The following is a 20,434-nucleotide window of genomic DNA, read 5'->3' as shown; positions in this document are numbered from 1 at the left end:
TTAAAGTAATCCGATGAATTTTAGTTTAATTGTTGTAAAGGAATATTTCAACATGTTTCCCTTCTTGCCAAGAGTTAGATGAAATGTTGCAGAGATTGACTGAAGTGCTATAAGAATATTTAACATTATTCTACGTTATATAACAACGTATTACATTGTCAACCAATTGTGAATGAACACTGAGAATGTAAAAAATAAATAATTGTATCGTTTTGGAGGAGCTCATTTGTGTAACACATCATTTCCTTTCCTTTCTAGGGAATATCGACCACATCTTCTCCATAGATCCAGAGCTGGGCTCCATCAGTGTGTCCAAACTGTTGGACCTTCAGCCTCAGGACCTGTTCCACTTGACGGTAAAGGCCACAGACCAGGGCTTCCCTCAGCGCAGTGACCTCTGCTCTGTTCACATCCATATCCGCGTCTCCGACCAAACCCCGCCTGCCTTCCCCTTGGATGAATACTTAGCGGAGATCAGTGAATTAAGCAGCCTTGGAACACCAGTGGTCACCATCTCGGCCTCCAGCCCTGCTGCAGTGCATTATGGGATAGAAAGTGGCGACCCTAACGGAGCATTTCACATCAACCCTCACACTGGGTTAATTTCAACCGGAAAGCACCTTGATTTTGAGAAGTCCGCCTCCTACAAGCTCAAAGTTACAGCTTCCACCACGGCCGGAGCCTCGTCCAAGACTTTCGTTTACATCTACGTGATTGACGAGAATGACAACGCTCCTGTTTTCAGGCAGCGGGAGTACCTTGGGCAAATAAGCGAGTCAGCTCACGTCAACAGCATGGTTATGGGAGAAAGAAACATGCCTCTGGTCATCCAGGCTTTAGATGCAGACAAAGATTCAAATTCTCTGCTGGTGTATGAGATCCTTGAACCGGAGGCCCTGAACGTCTTCAAGATAGACTCGAGTATGGGCACCATCTCTTTAATTGCACAGGTTGACTTTGAAGCCAAGGTCGAGTACCACTTCACCGTGCAGGTAAAGGACTCTGGGGAGCCATCGCTGTATGCAACAGAGCCAGCCAAGGTCACCGTTCGTGTCCTGGACCTGAATGACTGTCCGCCACAATTCACCTCCCCAGTGTACGAGCCATCCATCATCTTCCCAGCTGTCAGAGATACAGAGGTTGTGCGTGTCACGGCCCATGACGCCGACTCGGCAGTCTCATATAGCATCACCGAGGGGAATCTTCACAATGCCTTTTCAATTCACCCCAATACTGGAGTCATCACCGTGAGCAATGCGTCTGAATTCAGGCCGTTTTACCAACTGGCTGTCAAAGCCTCTGATGGCCTCTACAAAGACTCAGCTACCGTCAAGGTAAACGTCACAAACCTGACAGCCAGCGATCTTGGATTCGAGCACAACGTGTATTCAGCAAGCGTTAGAGAAAACCTCAAGTCAGTCCAAATTTTAGTGGCACTTAAAGCCACGGGTTGTTTTTTAAATGAGCCTCTTTTATACTCTGTGGTAAACCCGATGGGAACGTTCGTAGTGTCCCAGACATCAGGGGTTCTTGAAACAACCGGTGTCCCTTTTGACCGAGAGGAACAAGATGTTTATGACGTCGTGGTGAAGGTAGAAGACATGAGAACACCGTCTAGGACCTCTACCACCCAGGTCAAGGTTTTTATAGATGATGTCAATGACAACTCCCCACAGTTTCTGAACTTACCCTTTTCAATGATGATTTCGGAAACGTCTGAACCAGGAGATGTTTTATATCAAGCGACCGCCATCGACCGAGATCTAGGAGAGAATGGGTCCATCATGTACTCACTGGAGGAGGACTACGACCTCTTCAGGATAGATCCTGACGTAGGCGATGTGTCCCTTAAAAGACCTTTTGACTTTGAAGCTTTGAATAAGTATGTGTTGACTGTCTTGGCTACAGACGACGGCGAGCCCAGTCGCACCACAGTGGCACAGCTCAGTATTCAAGTGAGGAATCAAACCAATCCAGTTTTCCAGACCCTTTTGTATCCGCTGAAAGTCCCAGAAGACGTCCCCCCGTTCACCACCATCTTACACGTCCAGGCCAGGAACCCAGAAGGCTATCGACTAATCTACAACCTCGAGGAGGAAAACGCCTCACAGCACTTTCACATCGATTTCAAAACCGGTGCGTTGACCGTCACCAACCCCCTTGACTACGAGAGTCAAACCATGCACGTGCTGACAGTTCGCGCTACTGACTCTGTGACCGGTGCTTTCTCTGTGGCCTCCATTGAAATAGAAGTAGAGGATGTGAACGATAACGCGCCATTTTTCTCAATGCTTTCGTACACGGTGAACATTGTGGAGGGGCTCCCAATCGACACCTCTGTGATACAACTCTCTGCCTCTGATAAGGACTCTGGAAGAAATAGAGATCTCACCTACCAGATGGTGAAAACGGAGGGGAACGAGACGGATTTCTTTAAGATAGACGCTCATAGTGGGTTGATTGCCACAAAACAGGTGCTGGACCATGAAAACACAAAAGACTTTCACTTAAAAATCGAAGCCACTGACAACGGCACGGATCCTCTTAGCAGCTTGGAAGCCCATGTCTTCATAAATGTCACTGATGTCAACGACAACCCACCAGACTTTGTCAGCTCCCAGTATGACGCCACACTGGACGAAATGGCAAAGTGTGGCCACATAGTCATCAAAATCCAAGCTTCAGATCCAGACACAGGGGACCCGAATAACCTCAAGTACAAAATCCTCTCGGGAAACAAAGGCCGCTACTTCAACATCAATGAATCCTCTGGACTGATCTCCTTTTCTAATGTCTGTAAGAGGAATCTGGATCCTTACTATAACCTGACAGTGGCGGTGTCTGACGGTGTGTTTCAGAAAACGGCACCAGTCAATATTGACATGATAAACAGCAACAGGCATAGTCCGCACTTCAAGCAGAGCATCTACGAAGCAGAGCTGGCTGAAAATGCAGAGGCAGGAACTCGGGTGATTCGATTAGCGGCCATTGACCCCGACGACGGGCCATACGGCAGTATTGACTACACCATCATAAACAAACTTGCCGATGAGAAATTTGCCATCGACACTGACGGGCAGATTGTTACGACACAACCGTTGGACAGAGAGAACCCAGCCCAGAGAGTCATAGCTATCAAAGTTATGGCTAAAGATGGCGGCGGAAAAGTGGCCTTTTGCACGGTCAAGATCATTCTCACAGACGAGAATGACAACGTTCCTCAGTTCAAAGCGTCACAGTACCAGGTTTCAATTCAATCCACCGTGAATAAAGGCTCCCCCGTCATTCAAATCATAGCTTATGACGCAGACGACGGCACAAATGCAGATGTCACCTACACGGTAGATGAAGCCGAAGAGGCGACCGAAGATGTCATCGAGATCAACCCTTTCACCGGAGTCGTGAGTGTCAAAGAGAGTCTTGTTGGCATGGAGAACAGGATCTTCAACTTCAAAGTCAAAGCTCGTGACGGCAGCCTGCCTTTCTATAACTCCACAGTCCCCGTTCAGCTCAAAGTGGTTCCTCCTGAGGTTCCTCTGCCAAAGTTCTCAGAGCCTCTCTACACCTTCTCTGCTGCAGAGGACATCCCCGTTGGGACAGAGGTAGGCTCAGTGAGGGCGGACTCTGACATGCCCCTCATTTACAGCCTGGTGAACGGGAACACTGTGGAAAGCAACAAAGACAAAGTCTTCAGCTTGGACAAAGAAAGCGGAACCCTGCTGTTGCAGAAGACCATCGATCATGAAAAGACAAAATGGTACCAGATAGATGTGATTGCTCAGGGGAGCCACAACGGGACGGACGTTGCATCGCTGGTGTCGGTCAGCATCCAGGTCCAAGATGTGAATGATAACCAGCCGGTGTTTGATGCAAACCCATACAGGGCCTTCCTGGCTGAGAACATGCCCGCTGGAACCACTGTTATTCAGGTGAGAACATTTTTTGATGTTTTATCCTTGAGGGTAGCTGATATTCACTGTGGACAGCACAAGTATAAGTCAAGTGTGAAAAACATTCACGTCAGCCTCGTAAATGTAATTTCAAGTCTGCGATATTAGATTGTCTTCAACTTGGTGTAGAAAACGACAAAACTGTCAATAAATCGGTGCCAAATTAGCAGCAAAGTCACCATTGATTAAGATGAAATCCAACTAAAGTTCGATATTAACATTTATTTAGTTTATATAGCTAATTCACAAGCAGCTATATCTTGTTTCAATTTAGTTTCATTTGTCAGCAACTGTCACAGATTCTAAGTTTAAAGTCCTATTTCCGTTTCTCTAGAGACAAAAGTGATATAAATCTTCTCCTTTACTCAAAATAAAACAGTAATCAAGTTCCGATAGTGTCATTAATTTCTTTCAAACCCTCCAATTTGAAATAAAAACTGATCAAATGCGTATTTTGACCCACAGGTGACCGCCAACGACCCGGACACAGACACCAACGGTCTCGTGACCTACAGCTTGGAGACTCTGCCTGATGACACCACGTTGGACATCGCCGAGGTTTTCTCCATCGACGGAGAGAGCGGCTGGATCACCACCGTGCGGGAGACGGACTGCGAGGCGAACAGGGTTTACAGGTTCAACGTGTTCGCCACGGATCACGGCGGCGACCTCAAGCTGTCGTCCAGCGTCCTCGTGGAGGTGACGGTGACGGACGAGAACGACAACCCTCCAAAGTTCTCGGACGACGTGTACCGCGGCTCCGTGGTGGAGAACAGCAGCCCCGGTGAAGTCATTGTCTCCATGACGACCACAGATGCCGACGTGTCACTGGAGAACCGCCTCGTGACGTGTTACATCACAGGTGTGTATGTCTCAATGTGTTTTATGAGTGTGTGTGCATATAAAGCGCATTCGGGAGGCACTTATTCACCCACTTGTGGTCATGTTTCTGTGTGTTTGTCAGTGTGAGTGTGTGTTTATCAGCCAAATTACCGTCCCATTGACGATTTGTTATACTGTGGGATTCATCCAAACAATGAGGTGAAATGAAATCCCTGTTAATCGCCCTCAGCTGAGTCATGATATCGTATTATTCAGCCACAGATTAATCACAGAGAGGAGCTGCTTGACAAGTCGACAAGACAGGAATACCAACTGGATGCCCTGCAGCTAAAAACAAAAAACAAAGCCACAAATGAATGCAAAGCCTTCATTTTAACCCCAGACAGTTAAAGCCGGACCCTTCTAAAGGAGCCGGCTGTCACAACACTGTGTACAGGGGGATATTTGCATTGGGATTATTTATAAATGCGGGGGGTTTGTCTTACGCTGACACCGGGTTGTCAAGAAGAAACAAAAGCAAAAGTTGGATATTAAAGTTTCCCACCAGTGTGTGAGAGTTTGACTTATTCAGTGTCCGTCTCGGACAGCGTTGCTTCACACAACACAACAAACACCCAGAAGTCATCACTTTGATTTTCTTTATCAGGGTCAGAGTCTGGACCTTCAGGGAAAATACATTTTCAGCTATTTTTAATCGGCTATCATTCATTCATCTTCAACCTCTTGTCCCTGTCGGGGTCGCGGGGGTGCTGGTGCCGATCCCAGCTGACATCGGGCGTGAGGCGGGGTCCACCCTGGACAGGACGCCAGTCTATCACAGGACACATAGAGACGAACAGAGACAGACAACCATTCACACCTACGGGTGATTTAGAGTCATCGATGAACCGAACACCTGCACGTCTTTGGACTGTGGGAGGAAACCGGAGAACCCGGAGAAAACCCGCGCAGACACGGGGACAACATGCAAACTCCACACAGCCTTCATTAATTCATATCAGCTGCTACATGACGTCTTCTGTATCCAGTAATAATATCCGCGGCGTGTTGTGAAGTCGTAGCAGGGTTACACACCTACACCTGCCTCATGGTGCTGCAGGTTGTTGTTGATGTAGAACTCAATTAGTGTTTCGTCACCGCCGAAGAAAACCACCATCTCCGCTCAGCGCTTCAGACCTGCGTGGCAACTTTTGACAGCCATAAAGAATTCAAACGGTTTCCTTTCTTGTGGTTAAAGCTTCTGTAGCAGCTCCAGCTATAAAAACCTGTCAGACGGGCGGTCCGCTGCACATGCTGCACGCTGTGTGTTCGTCGTACTCACCAGTCAAGCGTGTGAAAAAACAGAGAAACTGTTTTCATCTCAAGAAGAAAGTTTGTAAGAAAGAGAAGAAATAAACAATGAAATGCAAAGTTCTTGGGTGACTCAGCCTGTTGTTCAAATGTTCTCACAGAAACAAAAATCTAAATGCTAATCACAAAATTACTGAATTATTCATCAGGAACAACGTGGCAGTGGTTCACAAAGTTTTTGGCGTATTAAATCAGAAAACTGTGGATTTGAAAAACTTTGTATGAATCAGAGAATCACAAAGAGAGTACAAATGTGACTTCTGTCGCACCTTCAGTGCAAAGGGAACAACAATAACAACAATCATTGACAAGGTTCCCGCGCAGCACGGAAAAGTATGGAGTTTAGTTTGAGTCATTTCCATTTCTGGATAATTATGGAAAAAGGAAAAAGGGTTTGGAAAAATGTTTGTGTTGTTTCCAGACTATTGTCTCACTTTCTATAATAAAATATATTAATATCTACAAATCAAAACAAGTTTACTAACGCAACAAAGCCGACCTGTAGATGATATGAAACTAATCAAGCTGGCTGTAGAATGGTGCCGGGTTACCATGGTTACCCTGCGACTTCGATTCTCATTCATTCATCTTCAACCGCTTATTTCGGGGTCGCGGGGGGGCCGGAGCGAATCCCAGCTGACATCGGGCGTGAGGCGGGGTCCATCCTGGACAGGACGCCAGTCTATCACAGGACACATAGAGACGAACAGAGACAGACAACCATTCACACCTACGGGTGATTTAGAGTCATCAATGAACCGAACACCTGCACGTCTTTGGACTGTGGGAGGAAACGGGAGAACCCGGAGAAAACCCACGCAGACACGGGGAGAACATGCAAACTCCACACAGAAGAGCCCCAGCTGGGATGTGAACCTGGAACGTTCTCGCTGTGAGGCGACAGTGCTAACCACCACCCCACCGTGTAGCCCTTGCGAATCTCATTTATTGATTTTTTTTCATACGTGTCGTCTACATATTATTCATGATTTATTTTCATTTATTATTATTTCATTTATGTATTTACAGTGTGTTTACTCCATCTAAAGCCAGTGAAGCACAGACTTGTGTTTTCTTTTGTAGTTCCTGGTTAAATGTCCATCTCTACTGTTCCTGTCTGTAGTGTCACAGCTTCACAGTTGTTAATCTCACTCTTTGAGCATTTAGCTTGAATAAAATGCTCAGTTTGGCGTCCATTCACCTAAATGAGCTTCATGCCTCGTCATTATAATGGCATACAGAGTCAGAATTCAACATGCGTGTTAAAAGTTGGATTTTAAAACCATTTATTTACGTGATAAGCGTCAAACAACTGGTTTTAGACGCTTAATATTGACTGAAAAATCCTCTGAGAAGTCTGTAAAATTTGAGTGAAATGGAAAATGTAAAGGAACCCTGTATTGATTCATCGTCGATTAGAAATGTGCAGTTCAGTACTTTATTTTTATCTACATTTGTCTAGAGACAGTTACAACAAGAGATTAGCGTCAATCAATTCATTAAAATCAACTGATCATGAGCTGCTTGTTCATATTTCTCCATGATTTCTACAACTACAACGTAGCTACGACCCTTTTGATGTTGTCACTAAACTAAACATACTTTAGAATTAAGATAAATAACTCACTTCTTCATCCCACATGCAGACGGGGACCCTTTGGGCCAGTTTGCCATCATCCAGGAGGACGAGGGCGAGTGGGGTTTGATCTTGAAGGAAGCTCTGGACAGAGAGACCAAAGACAGATACACGCTCAAGGTCACGGCCACCGACGGGAAGTCCGAGGCTCCGGTGACCGTGGAGGTCCACGTGCTGGACATCAACGACAACAGCCCGCTGTGTGACCAGGTGAGCTGTGATCCTCTCTCATCACACTGCTCTCATTGTCAGAAGACGCTCCGCAGGTGCTCGGTATAATTATCTCTGTGGCTGCTGGGAACAGTTAACAGAGCGTTTATTTCATTCTCTCCTCGTACCAATAATGTCTCATTAAATTAAGTCTTCATTTACAAGGACTGATGCAGCAGCCTCCTGAAACCTTCACTGTTAAAGAGCCCCATTAGTTTCACTGGAGTGTGTTAGTGAAGTATTGTAAAAACTTTACTATCCTGAAGTCATTTATGGGATGTTATCAGGTTAGAAGTCCCTCCAAACTATAACCCCCCATCATGTGCGCACATATATTATAAAGGATGGGAGCTGTGATAGCTGAATACAGTACATCCACCTCTGCAGTGTCAGCAGTCTTCTCCATTCATATTTTATTCTGCGGCGCCGACACAAAACACAAAACATGTCAGTATCAGTTCTGAGAGGAACGTCTCTGCACTCCACAGAAGAGATGTGGTGATGTTTGGAGCGCTGAGCTGCAACGTCACCGTGACCTCACTCCTCCAGATGGATTCATTCTCATTGTCTCAGCACATACATCTGAACTCTCGTTCGTTTCGAACAGACAACAACAAAACTAATGTCAGGCTTGCTTTGACGATAAAGTAATGTTCTTAAAATTTAATCTAGATGCTTCTGAAGAGGTAAAATACTGGTATGGCAGCTCACATGATCTGATCCATAATGTAGGCAAATTTATTAAACTGACTCCTCCAGATGGATTCTCATGGTCTCAGCAGATCCATCTGAACTCTGGTTTGGAGATCTTTTGGGAAGGGGTGAAAATACTGGTTTCTGATTGGATAAACCATCTGTCTGTCACCAACATACGGGTCAAACCAACCAATCAGATCCCTGAAGCGTGTGACGTGCTAACAACGTGGAGGCAAAGCTCAGAAAGGAAACAACATGTGGGTAAAGGAGATTTTCCCTTTGTGTTTAACGTGAATTTACGGATCAAAGGCCCAATTTCAGGAGCCCGGTCCAGATTCAACAGAAGGATCCAGAGAACAAAGAGTGAGTGAGCGGCTTTCTCCATAGCTGCTCATCTGATCCGTGGAAGCCTCCATGTTGTTTACACTCAACAGTCGCTTCTCGTTGAGTCACACTTAAATCCGCCTCAAAACCAACGCTGATTGGTTCGGTCGCTTGGCTCCTGATGTTCTCCGCCGCACGTTACCAGATGGATGTGTGAGTGAAATACAACAGAGCTCAGGAGATCAGGATGGACTCACGAGGTTAGCAACTTGGCGGACTTTTCCAAGTTATTTAAAGGAAGTTGGAGTGTCTTTAGCTTCTGCACCGTGACAAGAAAGTGAAGTGAGCGATGTACGCTTACAAGAGGGATTTAAATCAAATCCTTCCATGTTATTGGAAATGTTTTGTTCACACCAGTTGAAAACAATCAACCAACACTGGAGTCTAATTCTACAAACAGTATAATACTAATAGGATCATTATGTATCCTCACCTTCGTCTGCCACTGTGCAGGAATAAGAGGATCAATCTGAATCAGTAGACTTCAGTAAACACAGAATTCAAACGTTGAGTTACAATTTAAATGTCAAAGTTATGAATGAAGCCTCGAACTTTTCAGTACAAACCTGAAAAACTTAAATAAAAGAGTAAATTTGTCCTTTAAAATAAATGTATCTCTGCATTCAGGAGCAAGTTCAGGTTCGCTTTCCCGTGCACTTTGACACGTAGACAGGAGGGAGTTGGCACTGAAGTGTTAAACCTACAATCAGGGGGTCGCTCTGCCACTTGTTCACTAATGGAGGCTGAGTAACGACTGTCCTCATTTTAAAACTCTCACTTTTGACAGTAACCCTTGATGTAACGTTCAATTGCTTCAGATCCAGCTCTAATAAAGGATCCCGACCAGTGCCAAAATGTTTAAACTACCTCTGTTCTGGTCTTTACTGCAGCCCGCTGTAGCAGATCGTATCATTTGCGGAGCGCTCCGTAACTTGACTCAGAAAAGTGCCATGGAAATGGAAGGCCCTGATTATTGTTATTACCCTCCCGTTCCAGCTGGTGTACACAGAGGCGGTGATGGAAAACTCGCCCTCCAGCATGTTTGTGCTGAAGGTTTCGGCTTCAGACCCAGATGTGGGAGCTAATGGGCAGATCTCCTACACCCTCCACGGACCCGACGCCGACAAGTTCCATCTCGACCACAGGACAGGTATGACGGCGTGTGTTTGGGGTCAAAACAGGAGCCCGCCCCCTCTTAGTGAGCGCCGCTGAGTGTTTGACTTGGTGATAGCATCAGCACTCAGACCGGCTCTGTGCTGGAAAGACTTCTTTTATTCTCTCACTGACATCCATCACACTTTATTTCTGTCATAATATATTTCTCTCATGTCTTCAGTGCCTCCTGATTGGCTGACATATTAGAGTGGTTGTAGATAACAACCAGTATCAACAGATGTTAACGGAGCTCCTTGAGTGAGCCGAAGGATTTCGGACAAAGCATATTTTTTAGAATGCTATTATTATTATGGCTATATAAATAGCGTCTTTCTCAGTGCTCAAGGCGCTTTACAGAGTCCAGGTTCCTTTCATTCACACAGACACACATGGTGGTGGTAAACTACACAGCTGCCCTGGGGCAGACTGACGGAAGCGTGGCAGCCAATCAGCGCCTACGGCCCCTCCGACCACCTCATATCATAAACTATGATCCCTTCTTATGGATTGAACTACCAAAATTTGCTCCACGTTGACCAATGACAACATGTCCGTATTGCTCACATATTAATGCATCAAGTTATCCCCCTATTTTTCATTCATAAAGTAATTTGAGCCTCACTGTGTTGCTGGTACGGTTGTTTTTTTACTGACATAATGAGACATAATTAGGAACAAAACATTAAATATGAAGCTGTGAATAAAAACAGTGTGTTGAAGGAAACATAAATATTCATATTTGTAATATGATTTATTTAATAGTGGTTTTGAATGTGAAGTCAAGTCACTTTTTTATATTAATAATAATATTTATTATAGCACATTTTAAAAAAAGGAGAAGTTGACCCAAAGTGCTTTCCAGTCAGGGCAGATAAATAAAAAACTGCCTCAGTAGAAATGCAATATACGCACTCAGTGCTCAGTGCTTCAGTGTTGTCTCCGTCTTCAGGTCAGCTGTATACTCTGGCCGTACTGGACCGGGAGAAGGACGTCGAGTACAACCTGGTGGCCAAGGCGACGGACGGTGGGGGGCGTTCGTGTCAGGCGGACATCCGACTGACGATCCAGGACATGAACGACAACCCGCCCCAGTTCTCCTCCAGCCACTACGAAGTCACCGTGTTCGACAACACCACTGTCAGAACTCCCATCGCCGTCATATACGCCAAGGACCCAGACATTGGTGGGTGTTTGAATGTTGGCTGCTGCGAGTACGACACAGTTAGACCGTAGAGAGCATCATAATGTTCCTGTCAAGTCAGAACAAGCACCTCGGTCTCAGTATCAGCGATCCTTAACTCTACTAAAGCCTGATGCACAGACTCGCCTTTGTGTTGGTACAGTATGAATAATTCCCAACATAATAAAAGACTGAGCCGTTCCCAACAGAGCTTAGCGTTCTGAAACGCCCACCTGATACCACTCCGCTGTGTCATCCAGCTGTGCCATTAGCTGCTCAGGGATTTGAACGCTTAACCCTGTCTGCATTAGCGTCGCGTTCTACTCAACAGGTCATTTTAAATGTAAAAAGCTTTTCATCCAGCATCGTCAGCAAATGTTAGCACGCTCACATGTTAAACATAAAGCCAAACCTCCTAGAAATCAACATGTTGGCTTCTCATACACTGGAAACGAACTCACAAAAGCTCCTGGTTTAGTTCTGTAGTAGTGAAACGAACCAGCAGTGTTGGGGGCTAATGTGTTTCAGTAATACGTTACTTTTAGCAGTAACAAAGTAAATGGTAAATGGACTTGTACTTATATAGCGCCTTTCTAGTCTTCGGACTACTCAAGGCGCTTTCACAGTGTTTGTCACATTCACCCATTCACACAGACATTCACACTGATGGCAGTGGACATCTACAGACCATCTAATCTAATCTAACCATTCACACCACATTTACACACCCAAGCTCAGCATGGTGAGCAATTCAGGGTTCAGTGTCTTGCCCAAGGACACTTTGACATGTGGACCGGGGGAGGTGGGGATCGAATCGCCAATCTCTCGAATGGAGGACGACCCACTCTTCCTCTGAGCCACAGTAATGTAACATGTTACTTCCTGGCCAGAGTCAACCTCCATTAAATAGTTCTACTTTACTTTATACTTGATTTCCAGACACAAAGTGCCATTTAAGAAACATAAAAGACAAAACAAATACAAGAACAACATAGATTATACTCACATTACTTTCAGTTTACAGAGAAAAGGAGATAAGTCGAATGTAATCTATGTCTAGGGAAGTCGAGGGACTTGGGGAGTGTTCACACTAACACTAAGCTAACTGAGAGACAAAGTTACTCTATTGATAACATGAGCGGGCAATTTTAATACAGAGTGGTAACCACGGGGGCTGCAGCAATTAATCCATGGGTGTCAAAGTGATCTAGTAAAGGGCCGTGTGTGTGGCTGCAGGTTTTCGTTCCTACCAATCAAAAACACACCTGGTCCAACAAATCGACTGTGTGAAGACAGTTCAGGTGATTGAGTAAGTCCAGTCAGTCTTTACTGGATCAGTTTGACACCCATGAACTAATCGATTAATTCAATTATGAAAATAGTTGGAAAGGGACACAAAATACCCACCACAGCCAATCAGAGTCCTGCTGTTCGGCTCATTTTCTGGCGGCTAACTAGCGAGTGGCTACCTCGCAGTTTCCACCACGCTGTCATTCCCAGTTCATTCATCGTTATTTTAACAGAAAATGAGCCAAACAAAGCCGTCACTCATCTCCCACGGCGATGTGCTTTTTTTGTGCTGTGGATGAAACATTTAGTGGTTAATTTGGCTAATGTAGCGGCTGGCTGGCTAGTTAGCTAGCTAACTCGTGCTTCCGCGAAAGCTGAGTCAGAACACCAGCGTAGCTACGTGGTTACTGAAGCCTATGGTGTTACCAAGGCAACCAAAGCAGAGAGGTCGTTGAAATCCAATCACAAACTTATTTATGTTACATTTTTTTAAGTAACTTGCCCCACACTGCTGACCAACACGATTTATTTAGTTTCTTCCATCCTTGTTCTTTTGTCCTTGTTTCTCTGTGCTTCTCTTCTTCGTCTCTTCCCTGTGATTCATGTAAGCCTCTTGTTTTTTTAATCACACTCACAGATTTATTATTCCGTTTGTGTGTTTCAGCGCAGAATTTGATCCCACCGTCTTTATCATCACGTCGGTGTTTTAGCACTGAACAAATCTGAACTCGTCTCCTCTGTTCCGATCTTTTATTCATGTGTTGCCCCTTTGATTGGTCGTTTTTTAGGTGCAAACAGAGTCACAGAAAAGTAGAAGAGGCTGTGTCCTCGTCTGAAACCTCAGTAGCACTCAGGAAGTGTGTGTGTGTGTGTGTGTGTGTGTGTGTGTGTGTGTGTGTGTGTGTGTGTGTGTGTGTGTGTGTGTGTGTGTGTGTGTGTGTGTGTGTGTGTGTGTGTGTGTGTGTGTGTGTGTGTGTGTGTGTGTGTGTGTGTGTGTGTGTGTGTGTGTGTGTGTGTGTGTGTGTGTGTGTGTGTGTGTGTGTGTGTGTGTGTGTGTGTGTGGTGTTCAACAATCACACGTGAATAGTCAGTTTACACAAGAGGGCTGATAAAAATGCACTCATACACATTTGCTGCCCAAGCAAAGACTAGTACCGCACACACACACATACACACACACATGCACGCACACACACATGCACACACACACACACACGTACGCACACACACACACATATGCTTAAGACTAGTACGCACACACACGCACGTACGCATAAACACATATGCTGCCCACACAAACACATATGCTGCCCATGCATAGACTAGTACCACAAACACGCACACACACACGCACGCACACAAACACACACACACACGCAGACACAAACACACACGCACACACACATGCAGGCACACATATGCTGCCCATGCATAGACTAGTACCACAAACACGCACGCACGCACATGCATACTCTCACACACACACACACACACACACACACACACACACACACACACACACACACACACACACACACAGGTGGGCAGGTCAGCCACTCCTTCAGATGTGCAGCAGCTTGTTCTCTTTCTTTACACAGAACACTTTTTCACAGACAACAATGACTAATGAACATTTCTTTTATTATTTTTTTATTTATCAAAACTACATTAAAGGGATAGGGGATAGTCAGTGTGTTACCCACAGTATCTGAACGTCATCAGTCAGCTCGTACTGACACAGAAGCAGCAACTAAACCTAGTTTAGCCATATACTGTATATGATATTGTTTTTTAAGGTGGGCCTTGTTTATGTGACTTAAGTACACCACAGCAGAACAGTGAAAACAGCCCAAGGTAATGTCTTTAAATGTCTTGTTCTGTCCAAACCCAAAGACATTCAGTTTAACATATTAAACCAGGAAATATCCACATTTGAAAAGGCAGGGAACAGCATCTTCTGGCAGGTTTGAATGAAAAATGACTTTAAAAATGTGTGTTTAAGAATCTGAGGGGTATCGGAGCCTCTAAAAAAAACTTAAAAATAGAGGATACACCAGCACGTCGTGCCAAAAAGGATCATTCCTTCAAGTCTGATCTAAATTTAGACAAAACAAAGGACATTTAATGCAGTGCTCCACGTGTGTTTGAACACACCCCACTTGTGCTGGACATCTACAAGATATGGGCAGTGAGATATTAATTATATCATATTATATTTGCCTTTTAAACACTTGACAGTTGATGACTGTGGCTCAATGGAAGAGTGGATTGTCCTCCACTCCAGAAATAGGCAGTTCGATCCCCACCTCTCCCGGTCCACATGTCGAAGTGTCCTTGGGCAAGACACTGAACCCTGAATTGCTCCCCGTGCTGCGCATGGGTGTGTGAATGTAGTGTGAATGGTTAGATTAGATGGTCTGTAGATGTCCACTGCCATCAGTGTGAATGTCAGTGTGAACGGGTGAATGTGACAAACACTGTGAAAGCGCCTTGAGTAGTCAGAAGACTAGAAAGGCGCTTTATAAGTACAAGTCCATTTACCATTTATTAGGGCCCGGGGGGTGATCGATTTACTTAAGTATCGTTAGTTTTTCTAAACCATTTTCTTTAAAAATGTTTTTTTAATGCCTGAATCTATTCACTGGGGGAATAATAATAATAATAATAATAATAATAATAATAATATAATACATTTTATTTGTAAAGCACTTTTCATTGTTACAGTTAATCCCAAAAGTGCTACAGAGTAAAACAAGTTCAAAATCAAGAGCACAAAGATTTTTTAGTTGCTGGAAAAAAATAAATAATTCCAAATATGGCCGACACATTTCAGTTATGGACATCTCTGACTATAAACTGTACATGCTGCGGAAAGAAATCAATCAATTTAGAGCTATTCCAACGTAAAAGTCCTAAATTTGTATCTTAAATAGCTACATTTCTAAATGACTGAGGTCCAATCACAACACAATGCTTCATACATCCTTAAAATGACTGATATCTAACAACAAACATGCTGAAAAAGCTGTTTTTACTGTATCACTTTAGAGATTTTCCAAAGTAAAAGTCCCATATTTGTATCTAAAATAGCTACATTTCTAAATGACTGAGGTCCAATCACAACACAATGCTTCATTAATCCTTAAAATGACTGATATCTAACGACAAACAAACAGTTTTTACTGTTATTATCACTCTAGAGATTCTCCAAAGTAAAAGCCTCTAGAATAAACTATTAAACGTATTACCTTGGTCGAGTGTTTACGTATTAATAATAAAAGAATATTAAGTATCGGCACCTGTGGCTATTGTGACGTTACCCAGCCCTGCGTGTGATCCCGTTTCTTTACTCTCTGTTTATTGGCACAGGTATAAAAGATTCTTTAACATCAACAGCGTTTCATCTTTTAATCGCACTCTTCTGTGACGTTGTTGTGTTTCCCTCTCTGTGCTTTTTCATCATGTCTTCCCTTTTGATGACAAACACACCCTGTGGGAATACAGATGTGGTTTCAATAACAGCAGCAACGTCTTGGCTAATGTGTTTTCTCCGATCTGTCACGTTAAAAGTGTTGTGTTGGGTCTTCGCCTCCTCCAGGTATAAACTCCGAGGTGAGGTACTCCCTCCTGGCGGGCGACAGCGGCTACTTCTCTTTGGACGAGTTTTCGGGGATCCTGCGGCTGGAGCGACCCCTGACCCCCGACACCCCGCCCACCTTCGAGCTGAAGGTGAAGGCCACCGATCGCGGCCTGCCTCGTCACCTCTACTCCGTCGCCACGGTGACGGTGGACGTGGTCTCCCTTGACGACTACCAGCCCGTCTTCCTGAGCTCAGAGTACACAGCTCAGCTCCCAGAATCCTTGGCGGTGGGGTCGGAGGTGCTGAGTGTCTCGGCCCTCACTAGAGACGGCGGAGGACCGGAGCCCATCGTCTACCGCATCGTGTCCGGCAACCAGGACGGACGCTTCCTGCTGGACGCACAAACAGGTGAGAAACGTGTTTTACGTGTCTTTGTTTACACATTTACTAACAAATGAGAGAAAGTTTCACAAGGAGCATTATAATTTTACTTTAAAGGGGCAATGCAGTGATTTTAAAGGTTGGTTTATTCATCGTGAGGACTTCCTGCTCGTCCTGTGAAGACACTTGTTTGATGTCTTCTGTGGATTGTTCTGTGCTCTTTGTGTGTACCCAAAGCCAGGCGTCCTGACTAACTCAGAAAAGGAAAGGAGCCGGAAACGTCTGTCCAAGTGTCATGTTTTAATAAACAAGGTGTGAAAGAGTGATGCCTCCTGGGGGCACAGACGTGAGGACTGTAGTGCCACGGTTAACTGGTCCTTAACTGTGTCCGTCTGGTGTTTTGGTGGACAGGAAGCACAAAGCTCTCCCAGACTTTCCAAATGCTGTCAGACCGAATGGAGTAAATTCTGTTTGTAAAATGAGACATTTCACAGGTTGCGTCTCCGCGGTTTAGCCACGTTGTCAAATTGTCTTCGAAGCCCGGTGCACTTTCTGTTCTTGATTCGAGCTGATTTGCTGTAAACAGCTGCTGCTGTTGGAGAAAACGCTGACGAGAGCCATGAGAGTGAATCAAAACAGTGAAGTCGTCGTCCGTAAAACCAAAAACAAAGAGCTAAAAGATGCAAAAACGCTACGTTGTGCTGAGAGGAACTGCATCATCACTTCTGACTGAGTTCTTTCACATTACAAATAATCATTTGACATTTTATCATAATAGAAATACTGTTTAATGCAGCTTTAATTTTGCATTTCTTAAACCATCTTCTCCATTAGGTCGTGCCATGTTTCCTTAACTGAAAAGAAAACATTTTGTTTGTTCCAGTGCCGTCTTCATTTATGACACAATAATAAAAGCTTAAATGCTTTAATCTAATTTAAATGTAATATGCAACAGAAGAAGATACTCCCTTTATAGCTCCCTCCCGTCTGTTTCTCTGTCTACTTCATTATAGTTCAGTATTGTGATTAGTGTCTTATTTGTACGTCTTTGTGCTGGAGAAAATGGTCGGACACATGATCGTTCTTTCACAATTATTTCCCCTTAAAGTCAGAGATCAGAGCGTTGGGCTTCTGACAGGAAGTAAGCCGTCTGAGTTGAGTTTTCCCGTAGCTCCGTCCGTCTCTGCTGGACTTAAAAAACATGCCGAGTTTGTGAGTGAATTACAGTCTGCCTCTTCGGACCGCGTGGGACCATCTCACAGCTTCCCTGCCGATAACTCATGAAAGAGCAGCACTCATTGATCACTGCCCACTGCGCTAGGTTTCATTATTTTGGGGAGAGCAGAGTGTTTGTAAAGTTTGGAGAGCTTAAAACCTGCTGATCAGAATTTCGGACTGCTGGACAAATAAACAGACACCGGTAGGAATACGTGAGACTTGGCGATGTTGCTGAGATTCTTGGTTCAATTGTTGGTAGAAAATAAAAAATAAAACAAGACGAACAAAACTGTAAAGTGTCAAAAAACTGTAAAGAAAATGCAAAATGTAACTGTTAGAGGAAGACTGTATGTGTGTGTGCGTGTGGGTGTGTGTGCGCGTTGCGTGCGTGTGTGAACTGACTCTGTTTCTAATTTACACTTAAAGTACCAAGTGTCACGGACAAAATAACCCAATTTACTTCACTGTCAGTGTGCGGCCTTTTTATACAGTGTCTCTGTATTAGATGCCGAGCAGCCTGAATGGCTGAGTCAGCATTTGTGGCTGTAATAATGAGGTTTCACACAGAACCTCGGTCTCAGCACTGTTGTGTGGGGCTGTAGTGTAGATTGAGGGGCTGCAACCAGCAGCTAAGCAACCAGCGAATGGCCGGCTAGTTAGCGAGGCTGGCTAACTCCACCGTTCCCCCACGCCACACCAGTTTCAGAGAAGTTGACTTTAGTGATTGCAAAGCAGCTTTAGCAGGGGACCCCAAACTTCCCTTTCCCGGGCCACATTAACCAGCTCTAACTGGGGGATCCCGAGGCGTTCCCAGGCCAGTGTGGAGATCTAATCTCTCCACCTGGTCCTGGGACTTCCCCGAGGCCTCCTCCCAGCTGGACGTGCCTGGAACACCTCCCTAGGGAGGCGCCCAGGGTTCATCCTTACTAGATGATCCTGAACCACCTCAACTGGCTCCTTTCAACGCAAAGGAGCAGCGGCTCTACTCCGAGTTCCTCACGGATGCTGAACTTCTCCCCCTCTCTCTAACGGAGACTCCAGCCCCCCTCCTGAGGAAACACATTTCGGCCGCTTGTACCCGCGACCTGGTTCTTTGGGTCATGACCCAGCTTTCATGACCACAGGTGAGGGTAGGAACGAAGACTGAGCGGTAGATCCAGAGCTTTGTCTTCCTCAGCTCTCTTTTCGTCACAACGGTGCAGTAGAGCGACTGCAACACCGCCCCTGCTGCCCCGATTCTCCGGCCAAACCCACGCTCCATCGTCCCCTCACTCTGTACATGATCCCGAGGTCCTTGAACTCCTTCACTTGGGGTCAGGACTCATTCCCTACCTGGAGTAAGCAATCCACCGGTTTCCTGCTGAGAGCCGTGGCCTCAGAGAACAATAAATAAGATGATAACAGAGAACAGAATGGTAATAAAATCAGGTCATGAAGTCGATAAAGTCCAGTTCAAAGCAGTCCAGCAGTAGACTTATGAGACGGGTTTAGCCAATGACCCGTTGGTGTCTGTATCCTGGCAGAGGCAGATGAATTACAGAGTGGTTTGGACGACGGAGCCCATGTGTCGCTCTATTATCAACATGGCTGACACCTTTATTTGTGGTAGGGCTGAACCCAAATATGCCACTATATGGATTTTTTTCTTCAAAACAGGAGAATAACAGAATCAATAACAGATCTGACGCTCAAAGAACAGTATTCAGGATCGTTCAAATCAAATCAAATCAATCTTTATTTATACGGCGCTTTTCATACAGGAAGTGTCGCAAAGTGCCTCAGAGAGATGTACAGAAGAGAAACATCAAATAAAATCAGAAGAAGAAAGTTAAAAGAACCCAACCCTCCCACAGTCATGCACAGAGACACACACACACATATATATACACGTTCATACACACATTCACACAAACACACACAGCCATGCAGGCATACAGATACACAGACTCACACCTACACCAACACTAGCTGTTACTACAGAGACATGGCCGGGCAGCAAGACCTGAGGTACAGAGGAGGCTAGAGGAAGCTACCTTTGGGAGGCCAACCACACCGGGAGAGATCCCAGTCCAAGGTCACAGGGAGCACCGCCACAGAGACCCCCCCAACCCGAGCAGACAGGAGCCTCTGCACTGAGGGTTCGTTTAGTGTGAACGCTCAGAAAATCAAGCTCTTTCTGTTTTATTCTGTTAAATTCTGGCGCTTTTCAACGTCGTCGTTGTCTCATTTTGTGTGAATGTACTTATTGATACACCCTTGATACCTAGAGCAGACTTTTGGACTCTTAAATCAAGTGTTTTATGAACATTAAAGCATGTAAACATGTCCTAGTCAAAACCAAACATACAAGAATGAAGCTGACAATGAGCAGAATGTGGGACCTTTAATAAACAGATTCTTACATCTAGGTTAGAAATGGCTTGCTGACATTTTAATTGGTTGAGCTTGTTAATATAAAAACAATGATTTGGTTTGACCACGGCTCCCAACACTGACTCTGGAAGTAATTTCTAAAAACAATTAACTCCTCACTGAGTAATACAGGCCGGAGAGCGTCTCTT

The 20,434-nt window shown here is 44.9% G+C and overlaps 1 protein-coding gene across 2 annotated transcripts in view; it reads left to right on the top strand.

The window, feature by feature from the left end:
- The window catches only part of fat2 (FAT atypical cadherin 2), a 136,355-nt gene that overhangs the window by 61,506 nt on the left and 54,415 nt on the right, over positions 1 to 20,434 (top strand). For both annotated transcript variants that reach the window (XM_083914897.1, XM_083914898.1), the window contains exons 11-16: positions 259 to 3,929; positions 4,416 to 4,812; positions 7,790 to 7,989; positions 10,066 to 10,219; positions 11,174 to 11,407; positions 16,293 to 16,682. In XM_083914897.1, the coding sequence (XP_083771023.1) occupies positions 259 to 3,929; positions 4,416 to 4,812; positions 7,790 to 7,989; positions 10,066 to 10,219; positions 11,174 to 11,407; positions 16,293 to 16,682 (5,046 nt within the window). The remainder of the gene's footprint in view (positions 1 to 258; positions 3,930 to 4,415; positions 4,813 to 7,789; positions 7,990 to 10,065; positions 10,220 to 11,173; positions 11,408 to 16,292; positions 16,683 to 20,434) is intronic.

Source organism: Echiichthys vipera (genome assembly GCF_963691815.1).
Source record: "Echiichthys vipera genome assembly, chromosome: 6".
Classification (NCBI taxonomy): domain Eukaryota; kingdom Metazoa; phylum Chordata; class Actinopteri; order Perciformes; family Trachinidae; genus Echiichthys; species Echiichthys vipera.
Note: the sequence above shows the minus strand (reverse complement) of the source record. Positions and strands in the feature narration are given on the sequence as shown.